At 35.3% G+C, this 26,571-nt stretch overlaps 1 protein-coding gene across 5 annotated transcripts in view; it reads right to left on the reverse strand.

Moving 5' to 3' along the window:
- The window catches only part of VPS8 (VPS8 subunit of CORVET complex), a 262,885-nt gene that overhangs the window by 129,999 nt on the left and 106,315 nt on the right, over positions 1–26,571 (reverse strand). For all 5 annotated transcript variants that reach the window (XR_013757268.1, XM_079100598.1, XM_079100596.1 and 2 more), the window contains 6 exons: positions 14,600–14,671; positions 9,253–9,372; positions 8,033–8,089; positions 3,860–3,942; positions 2,720–2,804; positions 1,761–1,859 (listed from right to left, as the gene is read on the reverse strand). Coding sequence is in view for 4 of the 5 variants with exons in the window: in XM_079100598.1 (XP_078956724.1) it covers positions 1,761–1,859; positions 2,720–2,804; positions 3,860–3,942; positions 8,033–8,089; positions 9,253–9,372; positions 14,600–14,671 (516 nt within the window). In the remaining variant the exon portion in view is untranslated. The remainder of the gene's footprint in view (positions 1–1,760; positions 1,860–2,719; positions 2,805–3,859; positions 3,943–8,032; positions 8,090–9,252; positions 9,373–14,599; positions 14,672–26,571) is intronic.

A 26,571-nucleotide genomic window follows, 5' to 3' on the forward strand; every position in this document is an offset into this window, starting at 1 on the left:
ATTTAAGGTATTAATTTCAATTAACTAGCAATTATATACCCTAGCAGAGATTATCAGTAAACATACACCAAAATCACTTGGAGGGCTCCTTAAAACACAGATTGCTGGATCCCACCCCCAGAGTTTCTGATTCAGGAACTCTGAAGTCTATCAAGTTCTCAGTTGATGCTGTAATGCTGGTCTGGGAACCAGACAGAACCATTGCCCTAGAGAAATGCATGTAGCTGTACTCAAGATGCAAGATAGTGAAGAATAACTGTGCACTGATTATTTTTAGTAGTCAAAAACCAGAAAAAAGCAAAAGGTCTATCAACAATAAAATGAATAAACTGTGAAGAATTTATAAAAGGCAATAATGGTGAAATAAACAAGAACTGCAGCTACATACAACAATGATCTAAACTTCTCAAACAAAATATAAAGCAAAATAAAACAGAAAATACAGAGTGTAATTTCATTTAAGTAAAGTTCAAAAACATGTAAGACAAAAATATACTTAGGGATGCATGTAGAAGGAGTAATGGTATAGAGAAAGGCAGGAAATATCACCAAAACTGGGTTAATGGGTATAGTGGTGGGAGCCACGAGGCAGGAATTTGTGATCAGGAAAGAATACAAGGGAAGAGCCTAGATACTAGATATATTCTATTTCTTGATTTGGACCTAGAATGTTTGCTTTTTAATTTTTATTAAACTACTTATTAATTCAGAAAAACGAAAAGTATTTTTAAAAATCTAATGAAATATATTTTGTCCATATTGGTAAAACCATCTAAACCAGAGATTCTTTACCAGGAGTCCACAAACCCAATCTGTGAATGGCTTAAAAATCACTAAAACATTAATACAGTAAACTCCTAAAGGGTCCTGTAGAATGCTGAAACTGTAAATAAAATCACGTATCTATGCACATATGTAATATTAAGAGGCACAGGTCAAAATCTTTCAATAGATTCTCAAAAAACATCCAGAATCCCCAAAATGCTAAGAACCACTAAGGTAACACTGTATATTGTCAAAAAACTTGAATATGATGACTTCTCCTTATGTGTTTTTGTTGATGTATTTACATTACTGAAGACAATAAAAATCTTTCAACAAAAACTCCATATACTTGAAATTGTGGCCTTAAGAGATATTTAAAGGTTCAAAGGTGAAAAGATAGGCATATGTGAGAAAGAATAGTCAGCAGAAATAATTGTTGTGTAGCAAAAATACTCCTTGCTTCTCCAAAGTGAGCTTCTGCTGAGTTATTTATTTGCTCACTAACTCATGAGGTTTCACTTTATGCAGAGAGATACAGCTTCATTTCTGGATGTCTGGAGTCCATTTTTTCAAACCACTGCATAATGCAGATAGAACAAAATGAAGGATGAGCCCTAATATGACTGTGGAGACCTGAAGAGGATGACAAAAAATACGAAATGTAAAAAGGAGAAAAATATAAAACTCAAGATAAATTCATCTTGTTGTTAGCAGGAAGATAACCTTAAATAATATTCAAAAATACATATCAGTCCTACAGTTAAAGAGTGTGGCAATCATAGGAGACAACACACCTCAGAACTGACTGTCCCAGCTTTTACACCAGATGTTTCGCTTTAGATGTTCACACGTCATCTTCCTAAATCTGAACGAGATTTTTGATCCTCAAGTAAATCAATGCAATATGATATCTGCCATTGCTTAGATGGCACAAAGTTAACTGGGAAGATATCCATTCAAATGGAGAAGTTTCAAAAGTTCTGTTGAATCAATACCTCAATATGGTCCATTGCTTTCTTCCACACAGACTGCTTCTCCTCTGCACTGTGGCCAGGAATGGATAAAATGTTGTGAATGTAATTAAAGACTTCTTCCTGAAAAACACAAGATGATATAATTTATTCATTAACTCAGGCAATATTTTGTCACTATCTGCTATCTCTATCAGTCTTAGTAAATATTTATTATTTGGAGATGAAAAACCATTTAGATATAGATATTTAACTGATGAAAAACTGACACTGAAGAGGAAGAGTAATTAAAGTCTAGGATAGAATCTTGGAACTCACAAATCTGTTCCCATTAATTTCGGTCTCAATTTATTAACTTTCAATAACCTACTTGGAGAATACAATATTTTTGCTTTTGGTGGTCCCTGTTTATATCCTCAATTTCACCTCAAATCACTCTTGCTCTTGTCTAGTATGCTCTACCTATACTGATTTTCATTTCATCGATATGATCTCTATTCAGTTCCCTAAACATGACAATTTCCCCCTCATCTCAGGACCTTTCCATATATTGTTCCCTATTGTGGTACACTCTTCCTTTGGCTCTTTGCTTCACTGGCTTCTCAAATTCCCAAACTCAGTTTTTATGTCACTTTTTCTGAGACTCCTTCTCTGGCTTCTTTCTGTAAGTCAGTTCCCCATTATCCTCCAAAGTGGTACCCAGTTTCTCTTCCCAAGCACTTATCACAATTTACAATTTTATATTTGGTTTTGTTTGTTATCATTCTCTATCACTGAATTTTAAATTCCAAAATTGCAGGAACTATCTTTTAATTATCAACATGGACTTGGCTTATTGCAGAAACTTAGTAAAAAATGGTGAATAAATGAAGAAAACCTTGGATCAGCAAACACATGTCCAAGTATTTATAATGCATAGTTATTTCCACCTGATAAGGGCAGGAGGACTAAGGAAAAAAGAGCAAACAAGTCTCTTAACCTACCTCTCTCAGTGGGTCACGCAAGTAGCAATCAATAATTTTGTCATACTGGTGTTCTCGTTCATACATAAATTCACAAATTTGATAGCTAGAACGTAAAAGGAAAATCAGAGTACCAAATGGGCAGGAGGTTATTAGCTTATTGCTAGGAGAAGTTTACTCAGGCATACAGATTAACATTTTTAAAAAACTAATGTGGTGCTGGGGTTATGGCACAGTGGTAGAGTGCTTGCCTGGCATGTGTGAGGCACTGGATTCAATTCTCAGCACTACATATAAATAAATGAATAAAAATAAAGATCTATCAACATCTAAAAAATATTTTTAAAAAATAATAATATGATTTCTATTGTTAAATAAAGTGATACTTCTAAACGAGGCTTAAAGAGTTTTTGGTATCACAGCATTTCAGCTATTATATTTTCAGATTAGGAATGCTCAACAGGTAAGGCATATGCAAATATTTAAAACTGTGAAATCTAAATACTTCCTGTTCTAAGTATTTCAGAGAAGGGATACTCAATTTTCATTAACTATCTTAGGGAGATGAATATATGCTATTTCCCTAATCATAAGTTTAAGATGATGCTGAATGCTATGTTTATAAGCAATTTCAAAGCTGGGTACAAAGAATGTTAAGAAGACAATGTGTCACATAAGAAATAATCAAAAGGTTAGCTATCAATAAATAATTTGCAAAAATTTTATGTGAGGTCTCTGTTGAGAGTATATCAAAACATTCAATAAACTAGATAAAGTGTTAGCATATGCATCTTATATGCTATGTTAAATTATGCACTATTTTTATTATATATAATTGTCAGAAAAAATTATAAAACACCATGGAAATATTAAGTTTTAAAATCTAAAATAATACAACAATGTAAGGCTGCAATTTTGCTTTCATATTAAAACAAATGTACAAATATTTCAAATTTATCTCAGAGATTTCCTGCAAAATTTACCAATTTCTAGAATTCAACTGAAGGCCAAAATGTTCACACTCAGGTTTCTGGTGGTGTTATTTGCACAACCTTTCTTAAGTAAAAAAGCAGCAGTGCATCAATAAACTTGGCTTCAATTTAGAGAAATACAACTTAATGGTTGTATGGAAAACTAATATATAGCTTCAAAACAACTTACAATTCAGCTTTTTCTGCCATACGGATGAGCCGACTCTCTTCAAATTGAACTATGCCTCCAGCCTGCAGCAATTCTAAAAGGACCTGAACATTTAAAAATAAATGAGTAAAAAAAATTTTGGAATTTATTTTTATTTACTAGCTTTATAAGGATCCATACAACCATGCAGACCAAAACATTTTTTTTTCTTTTATATTCTTGTTATTTTGGCTCACTTTCACACAAGCAGGGGTATAGAATGCAATTAAAATGTTGACCATATTGTATTTAAAAGTCTTATCATAGATAAATAGCTCCGCTTTTCAAACATCAAAAGAATGCCACAGTATGTGCAAATAAAGCCTTGTTAGCGACTGATCTGACCCCCCAAAGCTAATAATGTCTATATATATCTTTTTAAGAATTAAGCTTTTGCTTGGCACTTTTACTTCTTATGGTTCTTTAAAATCTGTTGTCCACAAATAGTATCAATGTTTACATGCTAATTTTAAAAAACAAAACATTGGTGTTTTTCATAACAACACTATTCAAAATTCCCTAAAGGTAGAAATGATCTAAACGTCCATCAAAGGTGAATGGATAAACAAAATGTGGTATATACATACAATGAGATATTTTTCAGCTTTAAAAAGAAAAAAAAGAAAATTCTGACATATGCTGCAACACAGATGAACTTAAAGATATTTTAGTAAGTGAAATAAATGAAACACAAAAGGACAAATACTGTATGACTGCACTTATGTGAGGTACCCAGAGTTAGACAGTAGAATGGGGGCTGTCAGCGGATGGGGGATAAGGGACAGGGAGTGCCCATTTAATGTAAACAGTGGTTTAGTTTGGGAAGATGAAAAAGTTCCAGAGATGGATAGTGACAATGATTGTACAACAATGTGAATATACCTAATATCACTGGACTGTACACTTAAAATGGAACTTTTTGTTATGTATATTTTACAAAAATTAAAAAAAAAAAACAAAAAAACGGAGGCATTACACAGTCATTAGAGTGGTATAAGAAAGCTCTCTCTGGCATCTAATTCAGGATCCAGAGTAACATGACCCTTCTCAGAACTTTCAAAAATCATCTAACAAAGTATTTTTTCTAAAAACAAATTTTTATTATTTTCCAAGTTACATAAAAACTATCCAAATTGTACATTTTAGAAACCAAATATAGTCCATTTGGAGCACATACTGTACTGTTATGCACAATAAATATGGAGTGAACTGCATGTGCTGTGTCAATTTGGAATACAATAATAAAAACGTCATTGCAGGAGCTCATCTTAGCGATACACTAAAACTGCTAAATTTTCAAGAATTTTGTAAGCTAATTATTAAAAACAGCTGCTATTAAAATCAATTTATATTAACTTACAATTAAATAAATTAAACACAAAGATAACAGATATTCAAAAGTCACTCCTTCCCAAATGTTTATTTATATTATATACACTTGAGGTTATTTACATCTACTATAACTATATCTGAATAGTAGAAATACTATATATAGATGTGCTACTGTGCATCTTTTCAACTCTATGTTCAGTGACAACTTCAGTAAATTAATTCAGTCACAGAGATAGTACTTAAACCATGGAAACTGGCAAGTGCTATAAATCAGCAAAATGGTACTAAAATGTTATTTTATTTTCCTGGTATTGGGGGTTGAACCCAAGGGCACTTTATCACTGAACTACTCCCCCAACCCTTTTTAAATTTTTTCATTTTGAGATAGTGTCTTGCCAAGTTGTCTGAGCTGGTCGTGAACTTGCAATTCTCATGCCTCAGTCTCCACAGATGCTAGGATTACAGATGTACACCACCTTACCTGGCTAAATGTTACATTTTAAAAGGGGTTGGGGAGGGAGGGAGGGAGGGAGGGAGGGAGGGAGGGAGGGAGGGAAGGAAGGAAGGAAGGAAGGAAGGAAGGAAGGAAAGAAATATGACCCACAAAAACTAAAATATTTACTCTTTGGCTATATTTACAGAGAAAGTTTATCAATCCCTGGTTAAGAAAGTGATAAAAATATTAATAAGGCAATTAAACTTAAGGTGTACAGGTCTATAAGCAATGCATTGTGAAAAAAAAATTGAGGCATTATTTATCCAGTATTCACAAAGTTTTCTATTTCAGCAAGCACTTCATTGATGAATGAGTGAAACTCTGACATGCTTTCAGACTTTCATCTTGGACATTTACATAAGCGAAAATATCAACCAATATTCATGTCAGAAGTATACTTGGAGAATCAGCTGTTAAGCACTTATCAGCATACTACTGAAATACACTAATACTGCATAAACAAAATTTGATATAATAAGGAAAAGAGTGTTGGGTTAAAAAGGAAGAGGTTCTGTTCTAATCTTAAATGTGACCCTGAACAACTTACTTCATCAGTTTTTTACACTTCTAAAATGAGGTAAGGGGGAAAACTAGATAATCTCAAGGGGACAACCAGTAAAAATACAATTTATATATACATATATATGTTTTATATTTATATAAAGTTTATATAAATATAAATTTATATTTATATATACACACACACACATACACACACACACATATATATATATACACACAAACACACACACACACACATATATAAAATGTACTATGAACTACGATTACATTCCAAGGTTTGGCCTCAATATTTAGATTTGGCTTTTCTTTCTGTTTAATTTAGTTGTTTATATTAAACGTTTTTGTAATTTTATTTAGATAATATCATGCATACTATGATCTATACTTACTGCCAATAGAGAAAACAGGGACAAAAGTCAGAGGACCCTCATTATTAGTAGTATTCAATATAATTTATGAGGTAAATACCTTAGCAGCTATTCTCTTTCTTAAGAGAATCTGCCATAGTCACTGGGACACAGCTATACAAAGGAATTACCACCTTTGTTCTATGTTCTTCATCTGAGTCTCTACTTCTGAGCTGTGCACTACAACCATAACAAGTCAGCACAATTCTCAAAGTTCTTAACTTTTTACTTTAGTTACCTGACAAAGTCTGGCAAGCAATTTTAAGTAGGCTGAGTCTCTTAGTGCTCAGCTTTACAATGTATAAGCTTTCAAAGAATTTTACTCCTACAAAGGACCCTCAACAAAGTGGCATGAACAGAAGGAAAAGGTAATCACTTATTATCTCAAAGAGACTAATGGAGGAGTAGACAGATTCTAGTTTGCAAAATGGTCATCCCTAACGCATGGGACATAAGAAACTCCCAAAATTGAGTGTGCCAACACTAAGAATCCTGTGGCCTTTCTGCTTTAGGGTCAGAGCAACCAGCAGTGTTACCAGACTGATGACACTGGTGGAATGCAGGGTACAGCAGGTACAAACTATTGTTACATAAAGGCAAAGATGAAGTATTCTGTTTGGAGTCATGCTGGATGAAGACAGGTCCCTGTCTAGGTATTTAGTCTGACGTAAGTTCTTTACTCATGTACCTCAAACAACTATTCACACTATTTTCTGGTTGCCACTATCTTTTTTTTTTTTTTTTTTACTTTTTTTTTATTGTAAACAAATGGGATACATGTTGTTTCTCTGTTTGTACATGGCATAAAGGCATACCATTTGTGTAATCATAAATTTACATAGAGTAATGTCGTTTGATTCATTCTGTTATTTTTTCCCTTCCCCAACCCCTCCCACCCCTCTTTTCCCTCTATACAGTCCTTTCTTCCTCCATTCTTGCCCCCCTCCCTAACCCTAACTCTAACCCTAACACTAACCCTTCCCTCCCCCCATTATGTGTCATCATCCACTTATTAGCGATATCATTCGTCCTTTGGCTTTTTGAGATTGGCTTATCTCACTTAGCTTGATATCCTCCAATTTCATCCATTTGCCTGCAAATGCCATAATTTTATCATTCTTTATGGCTGAGTAATATTCCATTGTATATATATATACCACAGTTTCTTTATCCATTCATCAACTGAAGGACATCTAGGCTGGTTCCACAGTCTGGCTATTGTGAATTGAGCAGCTATGAACACTGATGTGTGGTTGCCACTATCTTTAGCTTAGAGTTACAGTTTGGAATGAGTCCTTTCCCACTTTTGTCTAGAGAGGCCTAGCACAGAAGAGTTCTTTCTGACTTACTCTGACTTCTTTCCCATCCCTTAGCAAAATAAATTCTAGGAGTTCAAACCTGCTGTCTTTCAGAGTGTCGGGAGTCATCATCAGGACTACAGAGGAATTCAAGCACCTGGCCAAAGAAAAGATAACCTTTATTGTATATCAGCACTCATACCATAACACTGTCATAATAGAAACAACAAAAACTGTCTTTTCAATATCACCAATTCATTCACAACTTGGCCATAACAAATAGCACGGTATATAGAACCTTCCCAATTGGCTTCCCAGTATGTGAAACATCAGGCTCAAGCATGCAAACCATTTCATATGTGCCAAATGAACATATCTGTTTATTGTTCAGAAATATAGCTAGAAGGTAGTGTCATCTGTATACCTGAAGTTCCTGGATACCATGAATGGAGCAAGCATGGACCTTATACTGGATACTTGGATTTGAATCCTAACTTTATCAATACATGATAATAGCATTATTATTAATAATACTAAGTATGACTGTGGGTGAGTTACTTAACCTTTCCAGGCTTCATCAGTAAATTTAGGGTAACTGTATCTACTTCAGAGTTGTTGGGAAGACTGAGTTACATGTACATTAAAAGCTTTTGAACAATGCCTGGTACTAATGGAAATGCTCAGTAAATGCTAGTCATCATGGGCTAGTTTCTCCAAACAAAAAGTGTTTTCTTGGTCACCTGTGGACAAGTAGGAGAAAGTTAAGTGAGATTAGAAGATACCCTCAGTAAGTAAATTCAGCTTTTTTGGTACCAGGTATTGAACCACTGAGCTACCCCCAGTCCCTTTTTTTTTTCATTTTGAGTTGGAGTCTTGCTAATTTGCTTAGGGCCTCATTAAGTTGCTGAGGATGGTTCTGATGTTGCGATCTTCCTGCCTCAGCCCCCTGAGTTGCTGGGGTACAGGAGTGTGGCACTATGCCCAGCTTGATGGGGTGATTCTTAAATCAGAAAATTCTTAAGCCAACATTTCTAGGTAATTTAGAGCAAGAAAATAATGAGAAAACAAAATCTCTAAAAACCACACTCCCATAATACCAAGTGTTTAGGCAAAGTCTCATTACCCAAAACACATCATTAAGACAGACAGATAGACACACACACACACACACACACAATTTAGATCCAAAACATTAAAAAATTTCTCCTTGATTAGACACTTATCCAAGTCTGTCATGTTAAGAAACAGGGCAATCCAGTATACTTTTCTATGAACAGTAAACAGAGAAAAAATTCTGGTCCTCACTGTTAAGACACTTACCTGATCAAAGAGGGTTCTGTTCACAAACAAGGTATTGTCAGGTTTTGCAAGCTGCCGAGCAAGGAATGTAAAGAGACACCCTACTTGTGAGGGAGTAAAATCTGAATTCTCCACCATAACCTGGTGAGCCAAAGAGATAATTTATTCAATATATGGAAAAAAAATATATACAATTAGAAGGTGGGAGTCTCATTATTGAAGACTCATAAAAAGATTCTTTAATTGACTGTGCAAAAATTAGTTCAATACCATTCAGAGAAGGAGCATAACTACTTGCATAGTCTGAAAGGAAAACATTTTAGTGATTTTGAGCATATGTCTAGCACAACTTGAGAGAGAACTGAATTGTTAGAGGGGATATAATAGTTCAAAGAAACATTAATCATATTTCCTTCTGGAATTCTTAAGAGAATTCTACTAAAATTAAATCTAAATAACCCTACTAAAAATCTGTCTATCAACAAGGGATGAAGAGAGCTGCTTTGGGATTTAAAATGAGATAATCTGCCAGTGAAGGCACCCCAGGAAAGAATTCACCTACGGCAAGCCTGCCTCATCACGAGGTTGTTCTTGAGCTGGTGGTTTGTACAACCAGTATTTTACAACCACACACGATAACTAAATCCCAGTTGGTACTTTGCTTTAACTCAGCCTTCATCTCCTGAGTTCCCAGGGGCTGTGGCAGGAGCTTTTAAGGAAATTATGAACTAGAAAAGAAGGCGAGATGGGTAAACACATATTAAATAAAAAACATTATACAATTATACTATTATAAGGGCACGAATAATTTTACAGTGCCTGTGAGGCTCCATTAGGATGTGGCAGCACACCTGAGTAGGGAGAAAAGATCAGACTAAGGAGATTCGGTCTTAAATGTCACCCTAAGGAATCTGAATTTATTCTATAGAAAATTATAGAGAGGCATGTGTTGAGATTAGAGAGGAAAAGGAAAAAAAGGTAGGGGGCAATCTCACAAAAATCAAAGGGAGATCAATAGAGTAGAGGAAAGGACCAGGACACAAGAAAAGAGAAATACTGGGGAAAGCTATGGCCAAATTATATTGTTCTACTGTGTGCATATATAAAGATGCAACAACAATCCCACCTTTATATACAACTACCATACACCAATAGAAATGTATGGAACATGTACAACCATAAGAATGGGATCCTAATTAGAATAAGTTATACTCCATGTATGTATATTGTCATGTATATCTAGAAAAAACAAATAAAAAATATTTTTTAAAAATATGGAAAAAAAAAGAAAACTGAAGAGCTACTAAAGGTATTTAGCCAGGAGAGTGGATCATGATTAGTACTGTGTTTAGGAAAAATATCCTGTTGGCCATGTCTAGGGTAAATATCAGGAGGAAGAAAGAAGGCAAGGACACCAACATGCAAGTGACTACAAGGGTCCCACAGAGAGAAAAGGGGATCTGAACTGGGGCAATGGTGCCAAAAAAGGAACAAGGAACAGGTACAAAAGATACTGCAGAGAGAGGAGACAGGACAAGCATTCCTGTGTGTGTCATTAAAGGAACAATAAAAAAGGACAGATTTGAGCATTACTGACCAAAGGCATATGATGCCATTAATAAAGAGAGAATGTAGAAATCTGTGAGGGAAGATCTGTACTGTTTGGGGTTAGCTGAATTCATGGGGGCAACTCTATCACAGATTAGGGTATAGTACCCTGGCACATCTGTTAATAAATTCCACATTCTCTCTGTCCATCCTCCATTCGAAGATGAAGTATAAGATTTCTCTTATTATATAGCATTCCCAGGGCCTCGCTTCTGACCTGACTTTTCTTACTTAGATGGCAGCATTTCTGTCACTTTTACCCATCAATAGGTCTCAGTCCAATAATCACCACTTCTTTAACCATATAACCATTATCAGAGTACAAGCTCAATTCATAAAATCCCTCTCTGTCCATGTCCATATGCACACATTACCACCTTCCAGTTCAGAGTATTCAAAGAGCTTTCCACAGCTTTAAAGCCCTCAGTCATTATCCCTTCTCAGTGTGCAGGTCCCTTTTCTAGGACTCCACTCTTGGGGCCCAGCTGCTGTTTTTCTCTGCCATTAGCCCTTCGCTTTATAAGAGTAAGCCCCTAAATTGTCTGACCCTACAAATACCTTTTAAGAGAACAGTTTCAACTTACAGCCAATTTCCTTGCCACTTCAGTAAGTCTCTATTGGTTATCATCTTACAAATTCTCCATTTTCTTCCTTTGAGATAGTTCAAAGACTGTACTAAGAAAATTTCCTGAGAAATCTTATGAGAGTCCTGAATTAACCATTTTTCCCCTCTGTGTCTGCAGCCATTACACTAAGGAGGCCCATTTGCCTGTTCTCCTACTCTCATCACTCCCTCCAAAATATGTTTTAACAAGTTTGTATGATTCTATCACCAGAATAAGAAAAATAACCTCCAAACTTCACTCTTCATTAACCTGAGGCAAATATTATCAAGGCAATATATAAGAGTAGTAATTCACTAACGGTCAGAGTTAAGTACTTTTTGGAGGTTTATTCCATTCATTTGGATCACTCTTCCAACTTAGTATAGTTTTAATTCAAGTTTCAATTTAACCAACTTATAAACAGTTCTTGAACATCTAGTATGTTTCAGGCAATGTGTTGGACATGTTCTGGTATGCTACAATGATGCCCCCCCAAATTAATTAACATAATAATAATCCTCTGTTTCTACCTTTAGGAAGCTCAAGTTCACATAGGAAAATATGTAAAACATTATGATAAAATGTGCTAAGTGTAGCATAAACTGTTGTGTGAACATAAAGGAACAACTGATCAACCTAGACGTGTGAGAGGGTTCAAAAAGAATTTATCATAGATGATACCTGAATTACATCTTGGAAAATGGTTAGGAATTGGACAGTCAGAGAAAGGGAAAGAAAAGGCATGACAGGCTGAAAAAAAAATCTCATGTGAAGAATATAAACCATGAGAATAACACAGCAAGCTTAATGAATTTAATATGGGTGAGGAGTACATAGTATAGGGTGGAGGGGCATGAGGAAGTGGGTAGGAGATAAGTGGGAGACAGGGACCAGAAAATACAGAGGACCTTGGATGTCAGGGGTATGGTATGAAATTACTACTTATGCTCTGCTATTGTTTAGATATGGTGTGTTCCCTCAAAGGTTCATGTACTGGAAGCTTGTTTCCCAGTGTGGCACTGTAGAAGTGGTGGAATTTTTAAGAGGTGGGACTTAGTGGGGAGATATTAGGTCACTGTTATTACTCTCAAAAGGGATTAAAGAGCTAGTTCCCTTAAGAATGGGTTGTTATAAAAAGAGTGAGCCTGACCCCAAATCACTGACTTCCTGACTTCTGTGTGATTGTTCCCTCTTCTGTGCTCTCCCTCTATGCCATCTACCATGCTGTGACACAGCCAAGGGGGCCCTCACCAGAGATGAAACAAATGGGGTCACCCAATTTTGAACTTTCAGTTTCCAAAACTGTGAGTTAAATCTCTCTTCTTTATAAAGTACCCAGTCTGTTATTTTCTCATGAAATGAAAATATGGTTCAACATTTATTCTTCTTCCTAACTTAGAAACAGAACTCCTAATTTTTAGGGGTTTCAGTTCAATCACCACTTCTTCAATGGTGTAACCATTATCAGAGTAAAAGCACAGGAGGAGTATGAACAAAGAACACAAGACTATATTTCTCAGTCTCTCCAGCTTAGGGCCATCTATACTAATTCTGGGTAATATGGTGCAAGCAGAATTATAGTATATAACCTCTCAGAAGCTTCTTTTTTTTTATTTGTTCTAATTAGTTATACTGACAGTAGGATGCACTGTGACACACTGTACATAAATGGAGTATAACTTCTCATTCTTCTGGTTGTACATGATGGAGAGTTACACAGGTCACGGGATTACATGTGCACATAGGGTAATAATGTCTGGTTCATTCTATTATCCTTCCTACCCCTTTAACTCCCTCTCTTCCCTCTACTTCCCTCTGTCTAATCCAAAGTCTATTCCCCTCTACAAATTGTGAATCAGCATCCACACATCAGAGAAAACATTCAGTCTTTGTTTCAGATCTTCCTTAATGAGAGGACACATTTCCTTCTGAATTTATTTATGTATCCAGGCTGGCTAGAATGTGGAGGTGATGGCTGGAGCCTGAGCAGCCATCTTGAACCACAAGACAGAAATCAGGTGCTAAGTATAATAGTAAGACGGAAAGAAGATGCATCCCTGATTAAATATACAAAGGTATTTGCTATTCTACCAGATCAAATTGCCTCCTTCAGACTTAAATGAGAAAAAATTTCCATCACAATTAAAATACTGTCATTTTGAGTTTTTTCTCAATCACAGCAGAACTTAATTTCAACTCATCTAAGAGGAGGCCACAGAAGAATATTAGATAGAGAAGGGGCAACATTAGAATAGAGAGACCATTTAGGAAGGTTCCTGGGGAATTTCAGTGAAATTTTCCCATACTAATCACCTACATTAAACTGGCATTACCTGAGAATTTAGCAACCCTATTCTTGTATTCATCACTGCCTCTTACAAGTTTAATAATATATGTTCAGATTAATAAGTAGTGCAAGGAGATAATGTATAGGCTATAAATGTGCTTTGAAAATTATAAAAATCTATTACAAATGTAATACACTGATATATAGACACAGATGATATGCACAATTAGAGAACATTATAATTCTGTCTCTTTTCCAAAATAATCTTAAAGTCATTAAGAGGAAGAAACCTCCATTTTACAGCCAGAAGAACAGAATGAAAATTCTAAGCTTCCAACAAAAAGCCTACAGTAAGTTGTGCAGATGGGAAAGACAGGAACCTGTCTCAGCATTTGTTCATTAGCAAGAGCATGAGTCTCAAAATAGCTTTTCACTGAATCTAGTTAAATTCAGATTGGGATGATCATCTCTATATTCCTCAAATCATTCTTAAGTGTCACCCATCATCTCAGTGCCATGGTAAAATATGGCAGTGCCATAGCAACGAAGTGATGCTGGAAGACACAGAAGATTCTTCACATTATTTTCTCAAAACGTTCTGAAGTTAATCTCTATTATTACACATGATCATATCACAATGTGCATTTCTCAGGAGTGGTATTCTGTATCCTAGTATTCAAGTATGAAACAGATTAATTTTTTTTCAATTACTACTTAATATTCCATTGAGCTCATGAACACCAAGACACCATAACAAAACTGTAAGACATACAACTTCACTAAAGATTATTTCAGAACCTGCTATAGGACGATTCAATTCTCTTAAAATAAATATCAATATAAAGACAAGTAATCTTTGAAATCTTACTTTCAACAAAATATCCACAATTCGCTGTTGATATTCCACAGCTTGCTTGTCATTTTTAAAATCTTCAAAAGTCTAAAAAGAAGAAATGTTTAAAAGTAATTACTATTTGCAAATTTGAAAAGGAAACACAATATTAAATTTTTTGTGGATAAAATCCAGGTAAATTCCTCAAAATGATAACCCTTCTACATCTTCTTAAACACCTTTAATGATGTTATTTTTAGAAAGTCAAGCAGAAAGTTAGAGCATTTAATATTTCTAAGACCTTAAAAAAATCAATCAATAAGAAGTATATAAATGTAGTGGTTATCACACAACCAAAAAGTGTTTGAGAAAGCAAAGCCTCTTCAAAGAAGATTATGATAAGAAAGCAAAGAAAAATAAAGAATACTAATGGCAAGAGGAAATTTGGAAGCAAAGGCAGAAGGATGAAATGCCAGACTCAGGCATCATTCAATAAGTTACTTAGAAACAACTGAAATGCTGCTTATTAACTGTCATGATAACTACCATAATTTACATGATGGTTTAGAAAAATGGATATTCAAAGATAGGCATTTAAAAGATTAATATGGTAAAAATGTCTAAACATTAAAATTTTTAACTCTGCTTACAAAGATCAGTTATCTTAGCCTCAAAACATTGCCAAATAAAGTACTTTTTATTTTTATATTCCTGCTTAAATGAGCCAAATATATTTTGAATATAACATGCATCAAAGTAAATGACCACACTACATTCTGTTTGGCAATATATAACATAATGTCACATAAATACCTAGAACATATGGGATTCAATATGAACAAACTGAAATTGTATCCATTATCCAACAATTGAAATTAAAATGTGTGCTGTATAAGAATGATGGAAGACTTGAAGATCTTTCTTATTGTTTTCACTTAGCACATTGAGTCCGAGAAATGTTTAAATCCACACAGCAATAATTTATTTCTATTTTCTTGAGTCAAGAACAATGGACCACCTATTGTCTCAATGGATTACTCTCCCTGTAAAATGGAATGTCATAGCTATGAACTTTTAGGAGTACTTCAGAGTTCTATTCAAACCAGAACACTTCTGGTCTTTAAATGGGCCCTGATTTGCACCAACTTCTCCAAAGTGCCATTGCTCTTATGAGCATGTCCTTCCTTTCCTTCTCTTATCTGGCATACAATAGGTGCTTTAAAAATGACATTTGAAGTGTCTTGTTAATTATGTATAGAGGGAAAACAGAATATCTTTAACTCCTTTTCTCAACTAGTCTGCTTTGCTGCCAGTTAGTCAAGAAATCCCGAAACGAGTTACCAAGGAGATCATAGGAACTCTTAATCTGGAAAGCTCAATCATAAGATATTTTTATGTTTATGTGAGTTAAATATGACCTTGCATGAAGTTAGGAAGATACAGAAAATCTTTCCATTATATCTTTTGACTTATGGGAATGCTATACACACACACACACACACACACACACACACACACACACACACTCTCTCTCTCTCTCTCTTTCTCTCTCTCTCTCTCTCTCGATCTCATTCCAGTCTGCTGGGAATATAGACACACAGGTAACTATCTGCTAATTTAAGTGCTATTCACCTAAAACATGAAAGCACGGAGCATTAACAAATGTATTATATAACTACAACAGAGACAGCAAGGAGAAAAGAATTTTCTTAGCCACTTCCTTTTGGCAGCATGTAGTCACTGTTCTGAAACACATATTGAAAATCTGTTTCTATAAATATAATTAAGTGGTGACATACTACAGTGTGAATGTTATGATACACATAATGACATATTTTGGTGGTAGTTAACAACTGCCACCAAAATGGCACATGATTGCTAGAACATTATCATTCCACAAAGATGCTTCTAAATATTCAATGTTTGTTAGAGGAATAATAAGCAAAGATGTCTTAATGGAGAATTACAGTTTGTTAAGCAAAGGTGGACTTAAAACCCAAGTTTAAAAATTCCTTTTGTAGTTCCTTAAAAATTACTATGAGGTTTCTGGATGTTAATGACAACAAGCTAAATCCTAATCCAGGAGTCAACGAGCATTCTTTGTAGAGAGCCAGACAGTAAATATTTTAGGTTTTGTGAGCTGCATGTCATTTCCATCACATATCCTTTTTCTGCCTTTTTATAACTCTTAAAAATGTAAAAACATTTTTAGTTCATGTAGGTCATGGGCCAAACGGGGAGGTTCACATACTGTAGTTTGCAAACCCCATCCTAATCTCTTCACATCCCTCAGAAAGAACCCACTGTAATAAAAAAGAGCAAAAAGAATCACTTAGAACCCATGTTAATGGCAAAACTGCAAGGACAACAAATACCATGAAAGTGGGGGGAAAAAAATCCTAAATTAGCAGAGTTGATTCCAAAGCACATAACACCAAAAAGAAATCAAGCTAGGAGGGTGTGACAAGGTTCTAGAGGTAGCAGAACACCTATATCACAGAAAATTCACCTCCAGAAGAGCAGTCTGTCCTTATTGAGGAAATGCTGAGATCAGGGGACATGGTAGATCAGAGCACTCACTGGCTGTTAGGGAGATCAAAGGAAGTGATTTGCAAAGTATGGAGCAGAGGTCCTGGTAAGATATGGGTTTTGAAATAGGGAAGGTGTACTGGAAAAGTTCCATAGAGGCTTAGTGGTGGAGGCTTAGTGGTAAAGGTAGACAAGTCGAACAAGATAATGTTGAAACTAGATAAGGTCTAAGAATGAGAAGATGCTAGACCACCCCCAAAAGTTATTATTTATTCAAGAAACAACACTTGATTTCTTGTTTCTATATATAATTTTACTTCTTTTGTGTAAACACCTAATAATGGAAATTTTGGTCATTTATCAAGTACCCAAATTTCTTACTATAGATTACAAGACCAGTGTTTGCCTATATCTCTAGATTTCTTTCTGAAATTTTCTTACATTTAAAGATACAGACATACTGAACTTTTTTCAAATACCTGAATACTCATTGGTCTGTCTCATTTCCAGTTTTTAAAAATAAATTCTGACCTTCTGCCTAGAATATCTTTCCATTCTCTTCATCTAACTTGTATTCATCCTTGAGATTCGGTATGGATATCATGTCTTCCAAGAAATCTTCTTTAATCCTCTTTAGGTGCCCCTCCTAATTGTTCCCGCAGCATCCTGCTCTTCTCCTAAGGCATGTGTTACACTGTGCTATAGTGAGTTACATGCAAGTCTGGATCTACTTCTTCCAGGAGGGCAGGATTTACATCTTCTCAGTCAGGAATACATTCCCTAGTTAATATAATATCCCCTAATACAGAGGATATACTAGGCACTCAAATATTTCCCAAGCAAATAAGAGAGACTGCTCTGCAACCTTACTATAAATGCCAATATCATAATTCAGACATCAGCATAATACAAACTGCTTCAGTGCTACCACAGCCCTTAAAAATAAAAATCAGGGCCAGGGTTGTGGCTCAGGGGTAGAGTGCTTGCCTCACACAAGTGATTCACTGTGTTGGATCCTCAGCACCACGTAAAAATAAATAATTAAATAAAGGTATTATGTCCGTCTGCAACTAAAACTATTTGAAAAGAAAAAATTTTAAAGCCATGCAAAATTGTTTTCTCTATCCCCCTTTCCAAACCCCCCATCACTTTCTGTTTCTTTTCCCCTACGTGCCAGCTTATATTCTCTAGAAGCCTAAGGTCTAAACCAACTAGACCTAACTAGTTCTGAGTTTCTTTTCCCTTCTACTTATGAAACTAAAGTTGCTGCTCCTGAAGTCAGATTTTCAAATTAAACCAACTCAAGCTATGGTATAACAAGCTTCTGATGGGTACTTATCATTTTAGATTAATTTAATAGTTTATTATATTATTCAACTTTAAAAAGTAGTATATGCGGAGGTTTTCAAGATGGTGGACTACTGGGTGACTGCTTTTCATGTCGTTCCAGGACTCAGGACTCAAGAAGAGGAAGTATTGAGAGACTTGGGACCAACTCAGAGCTGCCAGGTGAGACTCTCCCACTGGGTGAGGCTCCCCTGATAGGGCAGTAGTCCCAGAAGGCAGGGAACTTTGTGGAGTATAGTTGCCCAGCAAGACTCCCCCACTGGAGCACTGAAATCCCACAATCAGGAGCACTGTAGAGGAGGGCCACCCAGCGAGAGACTTCGGCACAGGGCGAGGCTCCCTGCCCAGGTGGTAGGTCTGGACCCCTGGGAACGTTGCAGAGGAGGGCTGCTCAGCCCAGGTGGTAGTTCTGGACTGACGGCAACTTCTCAGAGAAGAGCTGCCCAGTGAGACTTTCCCACCGGGTGAGTCTTTCCCACCGGGCAAGGCTTTCCCACCAGGGCGGTAGAACCAGAGACACAGACCAGCCATGCCCCAGCCCACAGTCTAGTCCCCCTTTGGCTGACCATCGGTCAACAAGTGGAGGCGCCTCTGCCCACTAGCAGGGAGTATACCCCACTTGAAGGCCACCACCCCTAGAGGGGCAGCTTCCTTGTGGAGCACTGCATTATCAACTTCCTCCAAGACTTAGGCTGCTAAAGACTAAGAGGTGAGTTATTGGAAATCTACAAGGACACTATAAGTCAATAGAGGAAATCTGCAATATCTGTTTCACTACTAGAGGAGTAGAGTCCTGACCAATATGAGAAAATAAGGGAAGAAAATGTCCCAAACAAACCTAGATGCTACATCAAATGTCAGAAAGGGAGTTCAGAATGTACATAATTAAAATGATCAGAGAAGCAAATGATGAAAGAGCAAATGCAGGCTTTGAATGACTGCACCAATCAACAGTTAAAAGAGCAAATGCGGGAAGCAAAAGATCATTTCAATAAACAGAGATTGTGAAAAAAAAAAAAAAAAACAAAAACAGAAATCCTTGAAATGAAGGAAACAATAAACCAATTAAAAACTCCATAGAAAGCATGACCAATAGGATAGAACTCCTGGAAGATAGAACCTCAGACATTGAAGACAAAATATTTAATCTTGAAAACAAATTTGACCAAACAGAGAAGACAGTAAGAAGTCATGAACAGAATTGAAGAATTATGGGATATCACGAAAAGGCCAAATTTAAGAATTATTAGGATTGAGGAAGGCAGAGAGAAACAAACCAAAGGAATGAACAATCTATTCAATGAAATAATATCAGAAAATTTTCCAAATCGGAAGAATGAAATGGAAAATCAAATACAAGAGGCTTATAGGACTCCAAATATACAAAATTACAACAGATCCACACCAAGGCACATTATAATGAAAATACCTAACATACAAAATAAAGACAGAATTTTAAAGGCTGTGAGAGAAAAGAACCAAATTACATTCAGAGGGAAACCAATACGGATATCAGCAGATTTTTCAACCCAGACCCTTAAAGCTAGAAGAGCCTGGAACATCATTTTGCAAGCTCTGAAAGAAAACAGATGCCAACCAAGAATGTAAGCAAAACTTACATTCAGATTTGACAACGAAATAAAATCCTTCCATGATAAACAAAAGCTACAAGAATTTACAAATAGAAATCTGGCACTACAGAACATTCTCAGCAAAATATTCCATGAGGAGGAAATGAAAAACAACAATGTAGGTCAGCAAAGGGAGGAACTACCCTAAAGGAATAGCCAAATAAAGGAGAAACCAAGTTCTGTCAAAAAACAAAAATGAGCCAAATGACAGGGAACAAATCATATCTCAATAATAACCCTGAATGTTAATGGCCTGAACTCATCAATCAAAAGACATAGACTGGAAGATTGGATTAAAAAGAAAGATCCAACAATATGCTGCCCGCAAGAGACTCATCTCATAGAAAGAGACACCAACAGACTAAAGGTGAAAGGATAGGAAAAAACATACTATGCAAAAGGATTCAGCAAAAAAGCTGGAGTATCCATCCTCATATCAGATAATGTGGACTTCAAGCCAAAGTTAGTCAGAAGACATAAAGAAGGACATTTCATACTGTTTAAGGAAAACATAAATCAGCAAGACATAACGATCATAAACATCTATGCCCCAAACAGTGGCTCATCCATGTACGTCAAACAAATCCTTCTCAATTCCAAAAATCAAATAGACCACAACACAATAATAATCAGGTGATTTTAAGACCCCTCTCTCACCACTGGACAGATCTTCCAAACAAAAATTGAACAAAGAAACCATAGATCTCAAAAACACAATCAATAATTTAGACTTAACGGACATATATGGAATATACCATCCAACAAAGAGCAAATACACTTTCTTCTAAGCAGCACATGGATCCTTCTCTAAAATAGACCATATACTACGCCACAAAGCTACTATTAGTAAATAAAAGAAGATAAGAGATATTACCTGGTATTCTATCAGATTGTAATGGATTGAAATTAGAAATAAATGACAAATAAAAAACGGAAACTACTCCAACACCTGGAGATTAAATAATACACTATTGAATGATGAATGGATAACAGAAGATATCAGGGGGGAAATAAAAAAATTCTTAAAGGTAAACAAGAACAAAGATACATCATATCAAAATCTCTGGGACCCTATAAAGGCAGTTCTTAGAGGAAAGTTTATTTCATGGAGCGCATTCAATAAAAGAAGAAAAAAAATCAACAAATAAAACATAACACTACAGCTCAAAGCCCTAGAAAAAGACGAACAGATCAACACCAAAAGTAGTAGAAGACAGGAAATGGTTAAAATCAGAGCTGAAATCAATGAAATTGAAACAAAAGAAACAATCCAAAAAACTGACAAAATAAAAAGTTGGTTCTTTGAAAAAATAAACAAAATTGATAAACCCTTAGCCACACTAACAAAGAGAAGATGAGATAAAACCCAAATCACTAAAATTCGGAATAAACAAGGAAATATCACAACAGACACAACTGAAATACCAAACATAATTAGAAGCTATTTTGAACATCTATACTCCAACAAAACAGAAAATCTCGAAGACATCATCAGGTTTCTAGAGACATATGAATTATCTACACAGAATGAGGAGGACATACACAATTTTTAAATAGATCAATTTCAAGTAATGAAATAGAAGAAGTCATCAAAAGCCTACCAACAAAGAAAAGTCCGGGACCAGATGGGTTCTCAGGCAAGTTCTACAAAACCTTTAAAGAAAAGCTCATTCCAATACTCCTCAAAGTATTCCATGAAATAGAAGAGGAGGGAACCCTTCCAAACTCATTCTATGAAGCCAATATCACCCTGATACCTAAATCAGACAGAGACACATCGAGGAAAGAAAATTTCAGACCAATATCCTTAATGAACATCGACGCAAAAATTCTCAACAAAATTTTAGCAAATCGCATACAAAAACATATTAAAAAGATAGTGCACCATGATCAAGTGGGTTTTATCCCAGGGATGCAAGGTTGGTTCAACATCCGGAAATCAATAAATGTAATTCACCATATCAATAGACTTAAAGTCAAGAATCACATGATTATTTCAATAGATGCAGAAAAAGCATTTGATAAAATATAGCACCCCTTTATGCTCAAAACACTAGAAAAAATTGGGGTAGTGGGAACATTCCTTAACATTGTAAAGGCCATCTATGCTAAGCCTATGGCCAATATCATTCGAAATGGTGAAAAACTGAAAGCATCCCCCCTAAAAACTGAAACAAGACAGGGATGCCCTCTTTCACCACTTCTATTCAACATTGTCCTTGAAATTCTAGCCAGAGCAATTAGACAAACCAAAGAAATTAAAGGGATATTAATAGGAAAAGAAGCACTCAAACTATCCCTGTTTGCTGATGACATGATTATATACTTAGAGGAACCAGGAAATTCCACCAGAATACTTTTAGAACTCATAAGTAAATTCAGTAAGGTAGCCTGATATAAGATCAATGCTCATGAATCTAATGCATTTTTATACATGAGTGATGAATTCTCTGAAAGAGAATTTAGGAAAACTACCCCATTCACAATAGCTTCAAAAAAAAAATAAAATACTTTGGAATCAATCTAATAAAAGAGGTGAAAGACCTCTACAATGAGAACTACAAAACACTGAAGAAAGAAATTAAAGAAAACCTTAGAAGACAGGAAGATCTCCCATGTTCTTGGATAGGCAGAATTAATATGTCAAAATGGCCATACTACCAAAAGTGCTATACAGATTCAGTGCAATTCCAATTAAAATCCCAATGATGTACCTCACAGAAATAGAGCAAGCAATCATGAAATTCATCTGGAAGAATAAGAAACCCAGAATAGCTAAGGCAATTCTCAGCAGAAAGAGTGAAACAGGGGGTATTGCAATACCAGAACTTCAACTATACTACAAAGCAACAGTAACAAAAACGGCATGGTATTGGCACCAAAATAGGTAAATCAATGGTACAGAATAGAGGACACAAAGACAAACTCAAATAAATACAATTTTCTCATACTAGATAAAGGTGCCAAAAACATACAATGGAGAAAAGACAGCCTGTTTAACAAATGGTGCTGGGGAAATTAGAAATCCATATGCAGCAGAATGAAACTAAACCCCTATCTATCACCCTGCACAAAACTCAACTCAAAATGGATCAAGGACCTCGAAATCAGACCAGAGACCCTGCATCTTCTAGAAGAAAAAGTAGGTCCAAATCTTCAACATGTCAGCTTAGGATCAGACTTCCTTAACAGTACTCCCATAGCACAAGAAATAAAAGCAAGAATCAATAACTGGGATAGATTCAAACTAAAAAGCTTTCTCTCAGCAAAGGATACTATCAGCAATGTAAACAGAGAGCCTACATAGTGGGAGAAAAATTTTGCCACTCATACTTCAGATACAGCACTAATTTCCAGAATATGTAAAGAACTCAAAAAACTCTACACCAAGAATACAAATAACCCAATCTTCAAATGGGCTAAGGAAATGAGCAGACACTTCACAGAAGAAGATCTACAAGCAATCAACAGATATATGGAAAAAATGCTCAACATCTCTAGTAATAAGAGAAATGCAAATCAAAACTACCCTAAGATTCCATCTCACCACAATTAGAATGGTGATTATCAAGAATACAAGCAACAACAGGTGTTGGCGAGGATGTGGAGAGAAAGGTACACTCATACATTGCTGGTGGGGTTGCAAATTAGTGCAGCCACTCTGGAAAGCAGTGTGGAGATTCCTTAGAAAACTTGGAATGGAATCACCATTTGACCCAGCTATCCAACTCCTTGGCCTATACCCAAAGGACTTAAAATCAGCATACTACAGTGATGCAGCCACATCAATGTTCATAGCTGCTTAACTCACAATAGCCAGACTGTGGAACCAACCTAGATGCCCCTCAATTGAAGAATGGATAAAGAAACTGTGGTGTGTGTGTGTGTGTGTGTGTGTGTGTGTGTGTGTGTGTATACACATAAATATAATGGAATATTACTCAGCCATAAAGAATAATAAAATTATGGCATTTGCAGGCAAATGGATGAAATTGGAGAATATCATGCTAAGTGAAATAAGCCAATCTCAAAAAACCAAAGGACGAATGATCTCACTGATAAGCGAATGATGATACATAATGGGGGGTTGTAGGGAGGCAAGAATGGAGGAAGTAGGGACTGTATAGAGGGAAAAGAGGGATGGGGGGGAATAACAGAATGAATCAAACATCATTACCCTATGTAAATGTATGATTACACAAATGGTATGCCTCTACTTCATGTATAAACACAGAAACAAGATGTACCCCATTTGTTTACAATAAAAAAATAAATAAAAATAAACTTATAAAAAGTAGTATATGCTTACAGGGAAATCTGACCCATCTCACAAAGTTAATCACTATTTTTTTTCAACTATGCTTTCATTTTATTTTCATCTTATTGTAGAAACCATATTGAGATAGTTCCATAGTGTATAGTAGAATAATGAAATAAAAAACATTTAAAGTCATTTTAGAGACTACAAGGTATTTGTTCATTCTAATAATAACATCCTTTTATATAATAATTTCTTAAGAGATTTCTCATTTTAAATCAGTATTACTTTTTAGTTGATGAAAAAAGAAGATTGGAGTTCATTATTGGCTGATGTGGAAATGTCATCCTGCAGAGAAAAGATAGTGAGGTAAGACTGAAGTCACATTGAGGTTTCTGAGATTAAGCATAATTCAGGAAATAATCAGAAGTTCTTGGCCTCATCTTTGACTCCAACTTTAATAGGATCATTGGTCAATGAATCCTGGGTGGTACCCAACAGGAAATCATGCCAGGGAAAGTAGTTGCCAGAAGACCTAAATTACTGTTGAATCTATACAAGTAGAATAGTCTGCCACATTGTGAAGACTGAAGAGTTTAAAAAAAAAAACTTTTGCTAAATAGACTATTTAGTAAAATAAAAATCCAAAGCAGTTCTCATAAACCAGATCTCCTGTAGAAATCAATGTATTCTTCAGAAGTTATTTTTTATGTCTAAAACTGCTTTGCATGGAAATCGTTTTAGCAAAAATGACCTTAAAAGTGAGCTATCCAAAGGGGAAGTTGGAAGTGGTGTTAGAAAAGGACACTTAGTTTTGTTGGGAATACTCATGAAATGACCATAGGTGTACTGTTGAACATGGAAATAATCTGATAAGGGCAAATCTCAGAATTTTAAAATTTAATTAAAGAAGAAAAATTCAAGATTTTTAGAGGGATACTAAGAATCCAAGTACTTGTAAGATACTGATATGATCCATAATATATAATAGTAGGGTATTCTTGACTTATTTATATATTATATAATAATCAGTATTATTAATTTATGATACAGAAGACTTTAGAGAAATTTTTTTTTTTTTTTTTTTTTTTTTTTTTAACTCAGGGGCACTTGGCCACTGGGCCATATTTCCAGCCCTATTTTGTATTTTATTTAGAGATAGGGTCTCACTGAGTTGCTTAGGGCCTCACTAAGTTGTTGAGGCTGGCTTTGAACTCTCCATCCTCCTGCCTCAGCCTCCTGAGCTGCTGGGATTATAGTCATGTGCCACTGCGCCCAGCCAACTTTGAAGAAATTTTGGAGCCCAATGTTAATATTAATTATGAAAACATACTGATTGTAAAAAAAAAAAATGCTGTAGAGTATTGATAGAGAACATACACTGACACATAATATATATATTGAAATATAGGTGGAAATTACCTTAATCTAATCACCCCAGATTTGCTCTGTATTACATTGTTAACGTAACTTTAAACTCTCCTTCCTATCATGATAACAGCAGGGTACCAATTCCTTTACCAAGAAATTCAAAGACTTTATGAGAGCTTTAAAAAAAAAATGGGCAAAGTTAAAATGAAGAAGAAAATAGTTTTCAGACCATTTAGATAAATTAGATATCATTATAATTGAAGTCAGATAAAATATATACTTTACTTGATTAAATTTAGCTCTGAACTTACTGGTCATAAATACAGAAATGAAAATGATCTTACATAATTTTCACTGATTATTAGTTCTACAGATGTTTTTCCTTTTCTCACACTCCTTCTTTCCATAGACTATAGTACATGACATTCTGTGTTCTACTTAAAAGTTGGTACCAAAATCTACTGTATTCGGGTGATCTTCCCTGTATTTGTACAAAATATCAGTACAGATTAAGTTTATATGGGAAGATGTAAGAAGACTCCTTCCATCTGAGTATTTTTTAATTTCATCCCTGATTTCTTCTGCTATCCATTGGTCATTCAATAGCATATTATTTAACCTCCAGGTGTTAGAGTAGCTTCTATTTTTTAATTTTACCATTGATTTCTAATTTCATTCCCTTATGATCTGATAGAATGCAAGGCATTATCTCTATTTGTATTTGATATTAGTTGCTTTGTGGCGTAAGTTATGGTCAAACATTGATGGATGAAATACAGATTGTATTATTTAGTTCTATAGTTTCTTTGTTTAGTTTTTGTTTGGAGCATCTATCCAGTAGTGAGAGAGGTGTATTAAGTCACCCAGTATTA

The sequence above is a fragment of the Sciurus vulgaris genome (genome assembly GCF_902686455.1).
Source record: "Sciurus vulgaris genome assembly, chromosome: 10".
Taxonomy (NCBI): Eukaryota; Metazoa; Chordata; class Mammalia; order Rodentia; family Sciuridae; genus Sciurus; species Sciurus vulgaris.